Source organism: Achroia grisella, unplaced genomic scaffold (assembly GCF_030625045.1).
Source record: "Achroia grisella isolate CSIRO2021 unplaced genomic scaffold, CSIRO_AGI_Agris_v1 utg1360, whole genome shotgun sequence".
Taxonomy (NCBI): domain Eukaryota; kingdom Metazoa; phylum Arthropoda; class Insecta; order Lepidoptera; family Pyralidae; genus Achroia; species Achroia grisella.
In genome coordinates this window covers 3333352-3349288 of record NW_026712626.1, presented here as the reverse complement: position 1 = coordinate 3349288, position 15937 = coordinate 3333352, and the positions used below count along the sequence as shown (strand labels likewise).

General features: G+C 36.3%; 1 protein-coding gene across 1 annotated transcript in view; it reads right to left on the bottom strand.

Annotated features, from left to right (window-relative positions):
• Positions 1 to 289: 289 nt before the first annotated feature.
• The window catches only part of LOC131855250 (uncharacterized), a 42743-nt gene continuing 27095 nt past the window's right edge, over positions 290 to 15937 (bottom strand). The window contains exons 21-23 of the mRNA XM_059206492.1: positions 2835 to 2891; positions 1713 to 2284; positions 290 to 1257 (exon numbers count right to left, since the gene is read on the bottom strand). Of these exons, the coding sequence (XP_059062475.1) occupies positions 340 to 1257; positions 1713 to 2284; positions 2835 to 2891 (1547 nt within the window). The 3' untranslated portion in view covers positions 290 to 339. The remainder of the gene's footprint in view (positions 1258 to 1712; positions 2285 to 2834; positions 2892 to 15937) is intronic.

Here is a 15937-nt window from a genome sequence, read left to right as displayed (position 1 = left end):
AGCTTCAAAATCTGTATGTATTATGCAGTGGACTATTAAATTGTGTAGCTTGCTAATTATTAACGACTACAAATATACATATATACCTTAAGGCACAATTCTGAGACCAATATTTTACAATTGATAATACATTCTGTTTTGTTTATACATATTGTTTTTGATGATCTACAAGATTGTGTGTGTGTTATAACAAAACCTACTGTTATAACACACACAACCTTGTAGATCATGTATATTTCATCATGTTGTTTCATCATTTCGTCATCATGTATATTTAAGTTAAATTTCCAAATTATTAAAGCGTCTATTCCATACTGATTGACTAAATTAACCTTAAATCTAGACTATCATAATATATTTGTATTCTTCTTCACCTTCTGAAGGTTTAGATTCATTCGTTAGAGGTACAGTTGGCGTGATAATTAATTTTGGTTGCACATAGGGACTCGCAGCAGCCGGCAGACTATTAGCCGAGGGAGAGTATGTAATTTCTTTGGCGAAAGATTTAACTGAAATTTTTGGCTGACTGTCTACATTATTCGATGGTGTTTTATTAGTTTCATTTCCCATCGTCCTAAGCAGCGATGAAGATTTGGACCATGGGGCAGGAGAATACCTTATTTCTGAATTTCTAACCAGTACATGATTTGCAGGTAAATTGGAAAATGTATCAGAAAGAGTTGTTGTCTCTGGATTGTTAGGTGGTATATAATTGGCTGGGATGAAAGACCTAATAGGAGGTTCAGTTGGATTGACGGTGATGTAATTTGTTAATATTGAAGACTGTGTAAAACTAGATGGTTGGAACATCGAATGGTTTGATGCTACCGTTACTAGAGGATTTTGAACATTATTACTTGGTACAGCTCGCATAGTGTGAGTGGGGGCAGAATATACACGTACCTGTTTTGAGGGAGGTAAAACTGTTTTAGAAATTGTCGCCTGGACTGCCATAGTCATTGCATCTGATGATTTGTCTATAGCTGGCGGTTCTTTGTGTACTGGTAGTACTGTAGATGAAGATACTGGAAGTTGGTTTCCAGTTACTTGATTCGTGGAACTAGGTGTGGGGGTGTTGTTACCCCCTGGTTTTTTGACAGTTTTCTTAATAGTATTAGGTGTATTGGGTATTTTTTTGGGGTAAGCCTCTTTACACGTGGGTGATATCACGCCAGTTCGTAATGAATATAGTTCTATAGGTATTTGTTTGGTTTCGAGTATACTACAAATATTTATATCCGATACGACATACTTCACCTGTGAACAAACAAGATATGTATCAGAGAAAGATTATAACAATGCAGAAACGTATATCTTAATATTAATATTTTTGTGATACTGCATATAAATAAGTAAAATAAAAAAAAATCAATAAACAATAATAAATCCTTAATTCAAATAAATTGAATAATCATAGTCATTTTTTTATCAACTTTTTTTAATGGTTCTAGAAAAGTTTTTTATAGATATCAGAGAATCAGAAAAATCATCAGTATCAGAGAAAGATGACAAGTCATTTAAATTATGGGATACATCTAATTAAAAAGAATCAAGATGGCGGTCTATGAACAGAGACTTGCGCAAAAATGGCATCATAGGAGCAGCCCGCGAACTGAACGGATGAGTCGTGAGTAGATTTCTAATACTACCGATACCAAATCTAATACACAGCTTACAAGGTGTATGACTCCAATGACAAACAAATTACTCACCCGAGCATAGACAAGCGGGTTGTCATATATCCTCTTGTATATATTATTCTGTATACAAACTTCATCGGGAGCATGCAGCAGCACAGTAGTGCCGTCTGTGTTTGTGAACACATTAGTAGACACGTTTGAATCCCGACCAGACACTACGACCACATCCTCCAACCGACTTCTATTTTGACTCGTCTGGTTTCCATTTTGACTCATCTGGTTCCCAATTAGGTTCGTCTGATTCCTACTTTGACCCATCTGATCCCCATTTTGGTCCATCTGGTTCTCACTTTGACCCATCTGGTTACTTTTTGGTTGTGTATTAGGTAAAATCAACTTGGCAGTTTTACCTGCGGGTCCCGTACTCCAGTATGACGGTTCATCGAATGGTATCATATAATCTGTCACCACTAATTGGTCTTGGAATAGTCTCCAAATGGGTTTGGATAGGTCTATGCATAATATAAGGAGTGACTGTAACTCAGCTTCGCGTTCTAAGAGGTACTGTGCAATAGGAAGGGGTGGGACGAGCATGATATCGTCGATTTCCACGTCTGAATGGGGCTTCTTAACACGCTTTTTAGCTGCAAAAAACAATTAATAATAATTACCGAAATAGCATCTGTTGTCTAGATGGTCGCGGGTTCGATTACGCGCACGGTGCAAACATTTATATTGTATTGCACGAAGGTGGCAATCAAGAATACGGCCCATATGATGGTAAACAGTTGCCGTAGCCTATCGACGTCTGAAACACCATGGGTATCATGTGGGTTTTGCCGACCTTGCTACGTTTACATTCAGCCGCTTCCCCTGCCACTCGCAGTGCCGGAAATATTGCCGGGCGACAACTGAGCGAGAGGGCTGAATGTAAAAACACACTGCCACTCGCGCTGCCAGTCATTTGACTCGCGCAAGAAAAACCGACAATCGAGGGAGCGCCGGGCAGAGCGAGTGGCAGCGCCAATGGCATGGGAAGTATAATGTTTACACTCTCGCGCTCCTCACTTCCCTGCCCAATCGGCCTTACGAAACCTTAATATACCATTAATAAAAACCCCGTAACTGTCTAAAATGTACTACATATATAAACGTATTTTTATATTGGAAATAGATTGATTTAATAATATTCACCTTTCTTCTTCTTCTTCTCAGGAATGTGCCATGAAGGATCGCTACTACTGTCAGTATCTAAAAACAGTAAAAATAAGAATCATCAGAATTTAAGAGTTGTAATATTGGAAATTAATAAACAGCCGTGTTTTGGCTGTAAGGTGCAGATTAGACAGTGAAGTTACAGGATAAGAGGCATGACACTTTAGTACTCTGGAATGGCAACGCATGAGTATCACGCTATCACGGGCGTCACATGATAACGTGATGTCCGTAATGCACGCAACAAGATGCGGCTCTAGCGTTCGGGCGAGCACTAATAGGATCCTGGACAATATCGTATATTTAATATGACAGCCTCAGTGGTCTAGCGGTTTAGCACACACTTAACTTACGATAATGGCGGGTTCGATTCCTCATACGGTGCAAATATGTATATTTATGACTACAATTGTTTGTATTGGTCTGGGTGTTTATACATATATATATATATATATATATATATATATATATACGTATAGATGTCCTTTGGGCACTTTGTGGCTCTAACGTGCCATATAGGTACTAATTTGTTGATCCATTTTCACTTGTTGATCCAGGTGTCTTATGTTGATCCAATGCCAGCTGACCATAAATATGTAGCTCCGTCCGGAGCCACAAGTGTCACGATGAGTAATAATAATAATTAAGGGATTTTTATAGATTTTTATACGCCAAAAAGGTAGATTTGATCCAATTCAACTGGGCTAATCAGGGCGCAGCATTTACCAAGGGCTTCCTCATTGGCACGTTTGGGCTACAGTAACTTAATAATGTCTAGTATTTCAAATTCTCAAAGTAGTAGAGAATCTTGTCTCACAAAAAGGAAAACTCACAAGAAATCAATCTGGAGTAACGTGACTCCAGATCAAACTTCAATACTTGTTATTTTTTGGACCGGACTCTTTCTTTTTGTAACAACGTTACTGAGGGAGTGAAGAGATAGTACACAAAGGTGCAACACCCACCAGTGGAGCGAGTGAACTAGAAGATGATGCTCGAGTGAGTAGTGAACTAGCGTATGACGCATTAACTACAACGGAGTGCAGCAAGTGGTATAAGTGGCAGCGATCGACTAGAGCGAGCGAAATATCAGTGGAAGACGCATCATTTACAGAAAATGTCATGAGAAAACAACCAGAGGATGATGACGCAATAACCACAGCAGAATGGAGCGATTGGTAAACTGAGGGACAAAATAACGACTACTGCGAAGTGCAACGAGTGAAACTCCATCACTCACTCCACTCCTCTTTAGCTGATGCGTTGTCATGTACTGCTTTTTCACTTGCTCCACTCCGTTGTAGCTGTTGCTTTGCCATTCAGTTCTTCACTCACAGCACTTTGCTGTAGTCGCTGCAACGTCCTCCATTGGTGTGCTTGTCTCTACTCTCCACTTACTGTTGCATTGTCATTCTCTGAACGACATGCACGAGTGCAGCAAATAGTGAATCAACGGACGATAACACAGCGGTTATAATCAACTAGTATAAATGAAGAACCAACAATTACAAAGGAGTGAAATAATGAACAGCATACGACGACGATGCAGTACCTATAAATGAGTGGAGCGACTGAATAAGCAGTCGCTCCACTCATCTGTAGGCATGAAAGTGCGTGTGCTTATTTTGTAGATTTCGAATAAAAAACTTTATGTTGATCGATAGATTTTATTTTCGTTTTCGAAAAATAATAAAGCAATTATTGTAGTGTTGATATTTACAATAGAAAAAACATTGGTAACTCGCAAAGTCATTCATAATCATCTCAAAAATGTAAGTATGTGTTAGACGGAAGGGGTCTTCATAATATCTAATCAAACCTAAAATAGTAAAACTAGTAATTCCCTATTCCCTAAAAAGTATTTCCCTATTATTTATCCATAATTTTCATTAAAGAATAGTGAAACAGTCAAAATATTTTTTGCACGATCGGAGTGTTGGTGCAGTGGTATTAATTATAATTAAACATTGTTACTTAAAATATAACACTTATTTAAATAAACCATTGTTTCTCTTATATTATAATACAATATTAAATTCTATGCAGTCTTATGCATTTTTTCTTGTCCGAGTTTTAACAAAAATATAAAAATATTTTTTTTTATCAAACCCCCGGAACTAAATCTCCGGGGACCATATGATATTTTATAAGAAATAAAAAAAAGGGAAACAAGAATTGTGACTAGTATTAACAAAACACTAAGAATAATTGTTATTTTGAGTACTTTTCAGCTGAAACAAAGAACAATGAAATGAAATTGTACACTTGCCTTTAATTCAAAGGAAATATTGCGAAAGAGGCAGTCCTTGGATTTTATATTTTTATTATAAATATTTACAATATTGTTGATGTAAATATTAATTAACAGCAGATTGGAGCGATTGGTAAACTAAGGGACAAAATAACGACTACTGCGAAGTGCAACGAGAGAAAACTTCATCCACTCCACTTTAGCTGTTGCTTTGCCATTCAATTGTTCTTCACTCACAGCACTTTGCTGTAGTCAAACAAATCTTTCCGTGAAGCCCCATGAAATGAAATTACACTTGTCCTTAATTCAAAGGAAATATTGCGCAAAGAGACAGGCCTTGGATTTTATATTTTTATTATAAATATTTACAATATTGTGGATGTGTTTTAATTTGCATCCAAGTTCGTTTATGCAGAATTGGCTCTTTGCGCATAGTTGTTTTCCTGAATTTTCTTTCATTTTTACAAATTGTTTTAGATGACGCATTACTGCTTCAACCTCACCTCTACTACATTTGTTATGAGTTTTCTTTCGTCTTATTGGTTTTGGTACAGTTATTTCTTCATCAGATCCATCATCGGATTCATCGGTAACTGAAATACTTACTTATTTCTTTTTTTAATGCTCTGTACGTTTGAGTGCAATGTTAATAGAAATTTCGCTATCCGATGACCCGAAATTGACGGCATCTGCTTTGGAGCACTTTTTTGTTCACTTATATATTTTTTGGTTTCGTCAATTGTTAGTTTATTTATTTATTTGCTCTTATGTTCAGCTGTTGTTCAACTTTTTATCGGTAAGTATTTTTTTTGTCTTTCTTATTTTTCTCTTTAACATAATTACTCTTCTTATTTTCTCACTTCTTTCTTTACATATAACGCTTTTATTTTGGTGATCATTCTCTTTATTATTGTCTTCATTGATCATAATGTTGTCGCTGTGATTATCTTTAATTATATTATCCTTTATTTCTGCTGCTATTTGTTGCTCTTTATTTTTGAAAGTTTTGATTTGTTTGTCCTTAATATAATCACATTTGGTTTCATTTTCTATGCTATCTGTCATTATCACTTTTTCTTTTTCTATAGGATTTTCTTTGTTTATTGAATGATTTTCAATTTCTAAAAGTCTGCTGCCAACAAGGCCCTTTTGAATAGCTTGTATGGGTAATCGATTGTTACTGACATGCACTTGCATATCGTGACCGAGAAATGTAGCTAAATGTTGGTTATATTTATCGTCAGTTTTACCATGAACTTGAGAAATCGGGGCAATATGGTGCCAATCCAGTCGAGGTCAAAATTTGCGGCTTTTTTTAAGACGCACATGTTTTTTATTCTTTTAAGACATCTCCCTCCATCAAATGGTTTATCCGTGAGTGTCGATGCAGACAAGTAATCGGACGAAATTTTCAAAATTGATCGACAAGCTATTTTATTTATTTTATTTGACTTTTGTCAGTAGCACGGGTACAGACCTACCTCGTTTACTTGGAGTTTGGGAAATGTCTAAATCTGATATAGCTTATTTTTGTTTTTTTGTCCAGAATTTCCTGTACTTGCGGTGGAATATTGTTTGTCTTTCGGTTAAGATAACATTGAAGCTCTACTTCGGCAACATTACCACTTCGTTTGCGATATAAAAGTATAATATGTGCAATTGTAACCTAACAAATATTTTCGCAATTGACATTTGTGATATCCTTTTTTTTATCATCATAGTCTTCTTCCAGTTCATTCATTTTTATCATAACTTCTTCGATTTCTTTCTCTGGTGGCATATCTTCTGCTTCTGTCATGAGGTCACGCTTCCGTGTTTTCTCAGCATTCGAAGAAACTTCCCATTGCCAATTGGCCACGAAGAGTAACTTAAATCCGTTCAATTTATTCTTGATGTCTTCTTTTTCTGCTATTGACTTGTCCATAATAGTATTGGTAAATAAAATATCAATACAACCAAATATTTCTAGTCGAATTCTTGCAGGTACGCTAACCTTTTTAACGTAGCCAGTTTCTTCATCAAAACCACTCATTACTTTTACTGCTTCTATAAAACATTCATAGTACTTAGGCTCAAACAAGTTTTGTAGTTGGGTAATCTCAGAATTTTTTTCTCGTACGATCTTTAAAAGATTGGCAAGGTCTCTCATTCTGGAGCATATTACATTTACACTTCTTACACTTCTTACTTTCATATTCGTCAGAAGTGTACAGCCATATGCAATAATTAAAGGATCTTGTTTCACAATACGAGAAATTTCGTCACTACGCAGCTTACATAGTATGTTCTGTTGAAATTCTTTCGATGTATGAGCAAATTTTGGTGTAATACTTAATGCGTGTTTAGCAAGGGCGTAATGAGGCGTATCATCTTCCTCACCTATACACTTCTTGGAATGTCTGTAGAACGTTGACCTTTTGTAAGTACCCAGGCATTTTTTACAGATCACAAATCCTGATGGACTTCCAGGTACTTCTTTATGAGGCTTCCTTCTCGACGGTATTAAATATCCCTTATTATTTGAAACCACATTGCTATTGTGAATGTAATTACCACGATTTCTCAAATTCTCAGTAATAGCTTGCCTTTTCTTTTTTTGAATTTTAGGATCTGAGTCTTTGATAGCCATAAGCTTTAGGACCTCTACTTCATCACCATGATTCCTCGTTACATGGCGCGTAAAATTCGTCACTAAGTTCTCGCAATAGGGGCAACAGTTCCGTCTATCCCAACTTCGTTGTCCCGCTGATTTCGTTGGTGCAACCTGGATAAATCAAAACGACAGAATTTATTGAATAGCAAATAATATTAAAAGTTATAGATCGTAATAGCTGCACCCGCGACTTCGTCCGCGTAGAATTGAACTATATTTTTCTAAAATTAAAGTAGCCTAAGTTACTCCCTATTATATCAGCTACCTGCCAAAGAAAGTCCCGTCAAAATCGGTCCAGCCATTTCAGAGGTTAGCCGAAACAAACAGACAGACAGACAAAAATTGTAAAAAATGTAATGTATGCAAATGGCCTATGACATGCAAATTTTATCTAATAATTATATTACGAGAACTGACGGTTTTTCATCTTCTTCTTTGTCGGTTCCTCAAGACTGAGGTTCGTGACCACCAGGAATGCTCCTTCCAACCAAAACTCTCCAGGCATTTCTATCTTGTGCTAAATGGACCGCCGACTGTATATTTCGTCTGACAGCTTCTCGTACAGGATCAGTCCAACGTGCAGGTGCCCTACCTTTGCCCCTTCTACCGTCCACGTGGCCTACCATTACATATACATTTTTCCCAATTATCTGGTTTTCGACGGGCCACGTGGCCGAAAAAAGTTAGCAGACGCTGGAAGTATACAGTAGAGAGACGGGTTCTCAGTTGTTCCAAAATAGATGCATTAGTGCGGCGCTCCGTCTATGATATACCTAACATTTTGCGCCAACACCACATCTCGAAAGCATCTATTTTGGATTTTACGTGTGATTTCCAGGTCCATGTCTCAGAAGCTGTTAGGTATGTTACTACGCATATACACTACGCATATCTAACAGAAGCATACAAAAATATGGAGAAGATTAGAGTCCGCATTAGCCTAATCTTGGTGTTCCATCTACACATATAAATATAATTGGAGTGTCTGTTCGTAATATTGAAATAACCGTTTTTTACTACATGCATATGAATATAAACACGGTACATTCACTAAAATAACATTTTTTACAATTTTTGTCTGTCTGTCTATTTGTTCCGGGTAATCTCTGAAATGGCTGGACCGATTTTGAAGGGACTTTTCTTTGGCAGGTAGCTGATGTATAAGGAGTAACTTAGGCTACATTAATTTTAGAAAAATCAAGTTAAATTCCACGCACACGAAGTCGCGGGAACAGCTAGTGTCTTCTAAAACATGTTCAACGTCACAACCTACATCTACAAATCACTTACCTCTTCTAAAGATATGTCCGTTATTTTCGGAAGTACGGTCAAACTATCACAGGTAGTCTGTAACCGAAATCAAACTTTTAATTCACAATCCAATTTAAGTAACACAAAAGAGAAAGTTTTCATGAATAATTTGAACTTACACTTTTTTTGCTAGCATTTTGACTTTTATCACCACCATCAGAAATATAATCTGAACCATCTGTTTGAGGAAAGTCACAGTTGCCCTCGATTTGTTCGTTATCTGATACGTCAGAAGATTTTTCGAATAATTCTTCGCTCTGTAAAAAAACATTTTCCGGCATGAAAACATCCATCCATCCATACGTTTATTGGATAAACAAGTATTTTTATGTAATTTAATATATTAAAAAATAAATCACGAGTAGATTTTGGGTGAAAAATGATCCTCCAGACTGGAGATGAAATGGGTGGGTGGAATAGAGATATGTCAACTCGAGTTGAATTCTGCCAACTCGAGAGCCATTGTGCCATTTCTACTCGCCCCCTATAGTTTGGTGAAGCTTCCAAGGCTAGCTGCGCCCAAAAACATTAGAATTGTTCGAAATAATATAAAAAAAAAATATTCCACTCGAGTTATCTGAATTTCAACTCGAGTTAACTCGAGTCATATATATTACGAGTTAGTCCATCTCTACCGAGTTAACTCGAGTTACCTGAATATCAACTCGAGTTAACTCGAGTCATATATATTACGAGTTAGTCCATCTCTACCGAGTTAACTCGAGTTACCTGAATATCAACTCGAGTTAACTCGAGTCATATATATTACGAGTTAGCACATCTCTCCCGAGTGAACTCGAGTTACCTGAATTTCAACTCGAGTTAACTCGAGTCATATATATTACGAGTTAGCACATCTCTCCCGAGTGAACCCGAGTTACCTGAATTTCAACTCGAGTTAACTCGAGTCATATATATTACGAGTTAGCACATCTCTCCCGAGTGAACTCGAGTTACATGAATATCAACTCGAGTTAACTCGAGTCATGTTTATTACGAGTCATAGGAAATTTTTATGACATCTGTTAAAACCACAAGGTCCTAAGGGTACTATAAACCAATACCCTATACTCGTGTATATAAGGTTTATTGGTTGTTTTCAAATACGGGTACATGTACAAAAAAGTTTTTTTTCGGACTACTCTAATGCTGTTGGCCGCAGCTGGCCTTTATAGTTTCACCGGACGATAGGGGGCGAGTGCAGATGACACTCCAAACCAAAGGAAGGACTTATGGAACGGTTGAAAGGCAACTCCCGCCTGACGGATACGACTTTAAGTCTGAGAGCACCGCTAAGGGTTCGAACCTCGGCTCAGGCCATCGTAACATCGGTCCCCGTTTAAAGTGGACATCCGATCGATCGATAAAGTAAAATACATATGGACTTTCGATAAAACGAAACGATAACGCGTTTTAATTTTGATACAGCGCCATCTATTGGCGTTGCATGCAAACAGTAATGTTTTATTGATTACAACTTATTTAAACTCTATATCATCTGAATATTCTTAACAATGACAGCCTCGGTGGTCTAGTGTATTAGCACATCGCTTTACTATCCGATGAGGGTTCATGATTTCTCGAGCTTTTCAATTTCTCGGGTCTCGAGAATTCTCGAGGTCAATTTCTCGGGTCTTCTCGGGTTGTCGAGAAATTTACATTTACGTACGTTTTCTCATATTATTTGGTTCCAATAACGTCAAAAAATTCAGTGGTTTTCCTCTCAAATAAAAGTATCAAATTAAACTTTTATTGAGTATATTTAATATAATTAATATTATGATTTTTTTTTAAATAGAGATATAATATTAGGTCCTTACATATGAAATTGGCGTTTTGTCGTACTGGCCACTTGGCCCTGGCCTACTGATCTCAAATATCTCCTCTTTGGTTAGGAATTCCATTTCCAAATTTATACAGCTATTCACTTTGGGTCACTCACAGCATACAAAATGAAAAACTTAAAATATCGCGTTATTTACGAGTACGAGTTCCGCTGTGGCACCAGTGCTACCAGTGCTACACGGTGCTAAACGGTTCGAAGTATTAATGATGTGTATGGCAGTGGTCTCGCAAAAAGAAAACACGTGCATTTTAGTTCCAACGTTTTCGTTCTGGAAATTTCGACCTGCAAAGCAATCTCTGTGGGCGGCCGGAATCCAAGGTTGATAATGAAGAATTGAAGACTATTGTGGAAGCGGATCCATCGCAAACCCGTCCGAGTTAGCTGCAGGCTGCGGTATTAGTGACAAAACTGTTTTAATCCTTTAGCAAATTTGGAAGTGTGAAGAAGTATACATACTTCTTAGCGAGCTGTTACTTAGCAACAAACATTATAAATAGTGTCTTTTAACCTTTTTATTATATTTCTTATAAATAACAAAATATTCCACTGCGCTCAATCCTGATTTACTTAACGATTTTATGAGAATTCCTATAAAATGTCGGTTACAAAAATTGAGCCCTTAACAAAAGAGAACTACGACACATGGGTAATTCAAGCTGAAGCTATCCTTGTAAGACATAAATTATGGAAATATATTGAAGCGCCCTTGACTGCTGATAGCACTTCAGATGAAATAGAAGGAGATAGACAGGCAAAGTCGGAACTTGTATTAAAAATCTCGCCTTCTGAACTGAAGCAAATAAAATATTGCACCACAGCAAAAACATTATGGGACAAACTTAAAAGACACTGGTAGCAGAGCGTGGTGGAGTGCATTGGAAAGTTTTTAGAAGAAAGCGGATTCAAGCAGAGCGAAGCAGATCCATGCTTGTACATCCGAGTTAGAGAAAATTGAGCCCTTAACAAAAGAGAACTACGACACATGGGTAATTCAAGCTGAAGCTATCCTTGTAAGACATAAATTATGGAAATATATTGATATATCTATTAATAATTCATTTGATGAAGATGAATCAGAATTGTCAGAAAACAAACAAGAACTTTACGAGACATATCAAATATAAATCTTCCTAAGCGTTATGATGATTTCATTATGGCCGCAGTTGAAGATATTGAAAACAAACCCAAAGAACCTGTAACATTTAAAGAAGCAATTCAGTCATCAGATAGGGAAAAATGGCAAGAAGCTATGTTGAGTGTAATAATGTCACTTGAACAGAATAAACCTGGGATTTGGTGGATCTACCTAAAGTTCGAAAAGCCTTACCCTGCACATGGGTTTACAAAATAAAAATGAACCCTGATGGTTCTATCGAAAGGTACAAAGCCAGAATGGTGATCAAAGGTTATTCCCAGAAACCTGGTTTAGATTATGGCAAAACATTTAGTCCAGTAGTTCGTCTGAGCACAGTCAGAACACTTTTAGCCATAGCTGCCCAAGAAAATCTGTAACTATATCAGTTTGATGTATCTACTGCCTTTTTAAACGGTACAGTAAGCGAAGAGCTATATATGAAACAGCCAGAAGGCTACCAAGATGGTACGAAGAGAGTCTGTAAACTAAAGCGCAGCCTCTATGGGTTAAAACAAGCGCCTCGGTGCTGGAATACATGCATTGGAAAGTTTTTAGAAGAAAGCGGATTCAAACAGAGCGAAGCAGATTCATGCTTGTACATCCGAGTTAGAGAAAATTCCAAAATATTCCTTGGTCTTTATGTTGATGATGGACTGGTAGTATACAACGAAGCGCGATTTAAAATCACAACAAAGCCTGCATCATAATTCCTAGGGATGGAAATTAATGTACAGAAAGATAATACTATAACACTATGTCAAAATGTGTATTTAAAGAAAATTTTAGATAGTTTTGGAATGACTAATTGTAAATCTGCACCAACGCCGATTATTAAAGAAAATTTAGTTAAAGACAAAGACAGTGTTATGCCAAATTTTCCATATAGACAGTCTGTGGGTGCATTATCATATCTTTCAGTAGACACACGGCCTGACATATCATATGCAGTAGGTGTCGCGTCCAGAAATCTTAAACTAAAACATTTCTTTGTAAGAGAATGTGTTAGCAATGGAGATTTCGATGTGAAGCAAGTTTCATTAGAAGAACAGCTAGCCGATATGTTAACGAAACCCTTGTTCGGTCCCAGGCTAGAAAAGATAAGTTCCAAAATAGGATTAAAGAATTTAACTTAAAACTTCCGAGGATGTGAAGAAGTATACATACTTCTTAGCGAGCTGTTACTTAGCAACAAACATTATAAATACTATCATTATTCTATGTATAAAAATTATCTCAATAAAAAATAGTGTCTTTTAAGCTTTTTAATATATTTCTTATAAATAACAAAACATTCCACTGCGCTCAATCCTGATTTACTTAATAGGAAGGTGAAAAACCTGGAAAAGTAGGTCCTTCATGAATTTAATGGAGTAAATCGACAAACCGCGTGTAGCCTGCTGCGTTACTTTAATCAACCGGCATAATAATAAAGGGATTTTAAATCAAATCACTTCCTGTGATGGAAAGTGGATCTTGTACGATAATCGGAAACGCTCATTGCAATGGCTAAACCCTGGCGAACCAACCAAATCCTGCCCCAAGCGAAAATTGGCTCAAAAAATGTTACTTGTGAACGTTTGGTGGACTATTTCCGGTGTTGTTCACTTCAGCTTTCTTAAATCTGGCCAGACGATTACGGCAAATGTGTATTGTCAGCAATTGAGAAACCATGATGGAAAAGCTAGCTGCTAAACAACCGAGGCTGGTCAATCGCCAAGAACGCTTGACCACATACTGCACAACAGACAGTTACCAAATTAGAAGAGCTTCAATTGGAAAAATTACCATTTTTTTCGAAATTTGGATAACTTCTTGCAAGGGAAAAAATTAAACTCCGATGGGGCAGTCCAAAGTGCAAAAACAAAAGGCAAAAGTGCATAAATAGAAATGGTACATACTTTGATTAAATAAATATATTATATTTTCAAAATAAATACTTCAGGTTATTCCCTTAAAAAACGCCAATTTAAATTTTTTAGGACCTAAGTATTCAGACTTATATTTATAATGACAGCATCATTTTTGGCTGCTTATTTAGAAAAAAAAAACAACGTAAACAAAAATAGTTTCTACAAAATAAAAAAATAACAAGAAAGAAAACAATAACGTTAATATCTTAAATTATTGCGCCGCCTCGCAACAAAACAAAGGGCAATTTAATTTCTATATACATAGGTACATGATTTCTCGAGTTCTCGACTTTTCTCGAGCTCGATTTCCCGGGAATAAAACCCATGAATTTCCCGGGAATTCTCGAACCGAGAATTCCCGGGAATGAACCCTATATCCGATGATCGTGGGTTCAATTCCTCACGCGGTACAAACATTTGTATTCATGAGTATGATTGTTTGTATCGATCTGGGTGTTTATAATATGTATTTATTTACAAAAAAAAATCCATGTATTACATCAGTTGTCTAGTACCCATAACACAAGCTCTGCTTAGTTTGGGACTAGATGGCGCTGTGTGAATTGTCCTGAGATATTATTAATAGAGATAGCAAATTTCACTAAAACGAAATATTACTTAATATTTTTTTAATAAATAAAATTACATTATATTTTTTTTAATATGCTTCTCCCACCCACGAGTAGCGCTAAAACGGCCGTAAGGCTCCATGAATAATAATTTCATAATATCAATTGAATTTTTTTAACTTACTTTTACTGTTTCCGGACTGGTTGTTTCATGGTCGTTATTTGACATTTTAGGAAGTTGCTCGTCTGTTACATCTGATCCTGCAGTATCATTTGTCACTATGCTAAAATAATAGGTACAACTCAATGAAGTCATTGATAATAATTATGATTATGAAATTTTCAATTATCTTTCAGACAATTATAGAAATTTGAACAATTAACAATTTAAAAGTAAATTATTTAAAGAATTACTAAATAAATGTTATTATTCCACGATAAGTGATAATAATGGATTGTAATAATCATTTTAAATATAATAATTGACGACCTCGGTGGTCTAGCGGTCTAGCACACCGCTTTACGACCGATGGTCGCGGGTTCGATTCCTCGCACGGCACAAATATTTGTATTCATGAGTATGATTGTTTGTATCGGTCTGGGTGTTTTCTATGTATAATATGTATATATATGTTATATGTACCAGTTGTCTAGTGCCCATAACACAAGCTTTAGCTAGCTTAACTTGGGTATAGATGGCGCTGTGTGAATTGTCCTGAGATTATTATTATTACTATATTATATTATATTATTAATAATGTAATATTAATATTATTGTAATATTTTCCACGCCGGAAACGGAAGGGGATGTTTGAAGCTATTGTTATCTTAAGACCATTATGTACACATGTTCCAGTAAATAAATTGAATTGAATTGAAATGCAAAAGAATCAATAAAGGCAAAAATGACTGAGAAAACATCCACCAAACTGGAAAACGCACGTCGGTGGATATACTTAGATTTTTATCACTAAGTAGCAAAGATGGTTTTAATTCCAATGACGTGCGGTTGATTTTATCTTTTTAATTTACAAAAACATTATTAATGAGGTACAAACATGTGTACTTAAAAAACCGCTACGCAAAATTCAATCACACACGTACGCACGCACGCACGCAAGCACGCACGCACGCACGCAAGCACGCACGCACGCATACACACACATTAACAAAACATATCTTTATTAGTTAATTAGACAAAAAAAACATGCAAAAACGAAATCCTTAGATTAAATAAAACAAAACTGGATGCTTACCTAGTTGTTGCTTCATCTAAATGAAGGTCATCTGTTATTGAAGCTACACAAGTTTCCTCAGCAGGCTTGAAAATAAACACTTGAATATCAGCACAGTCTTGGATGTTATCTAAGAGTACCACACTGTTGTTTCCATCATAGCCTGAAGCTT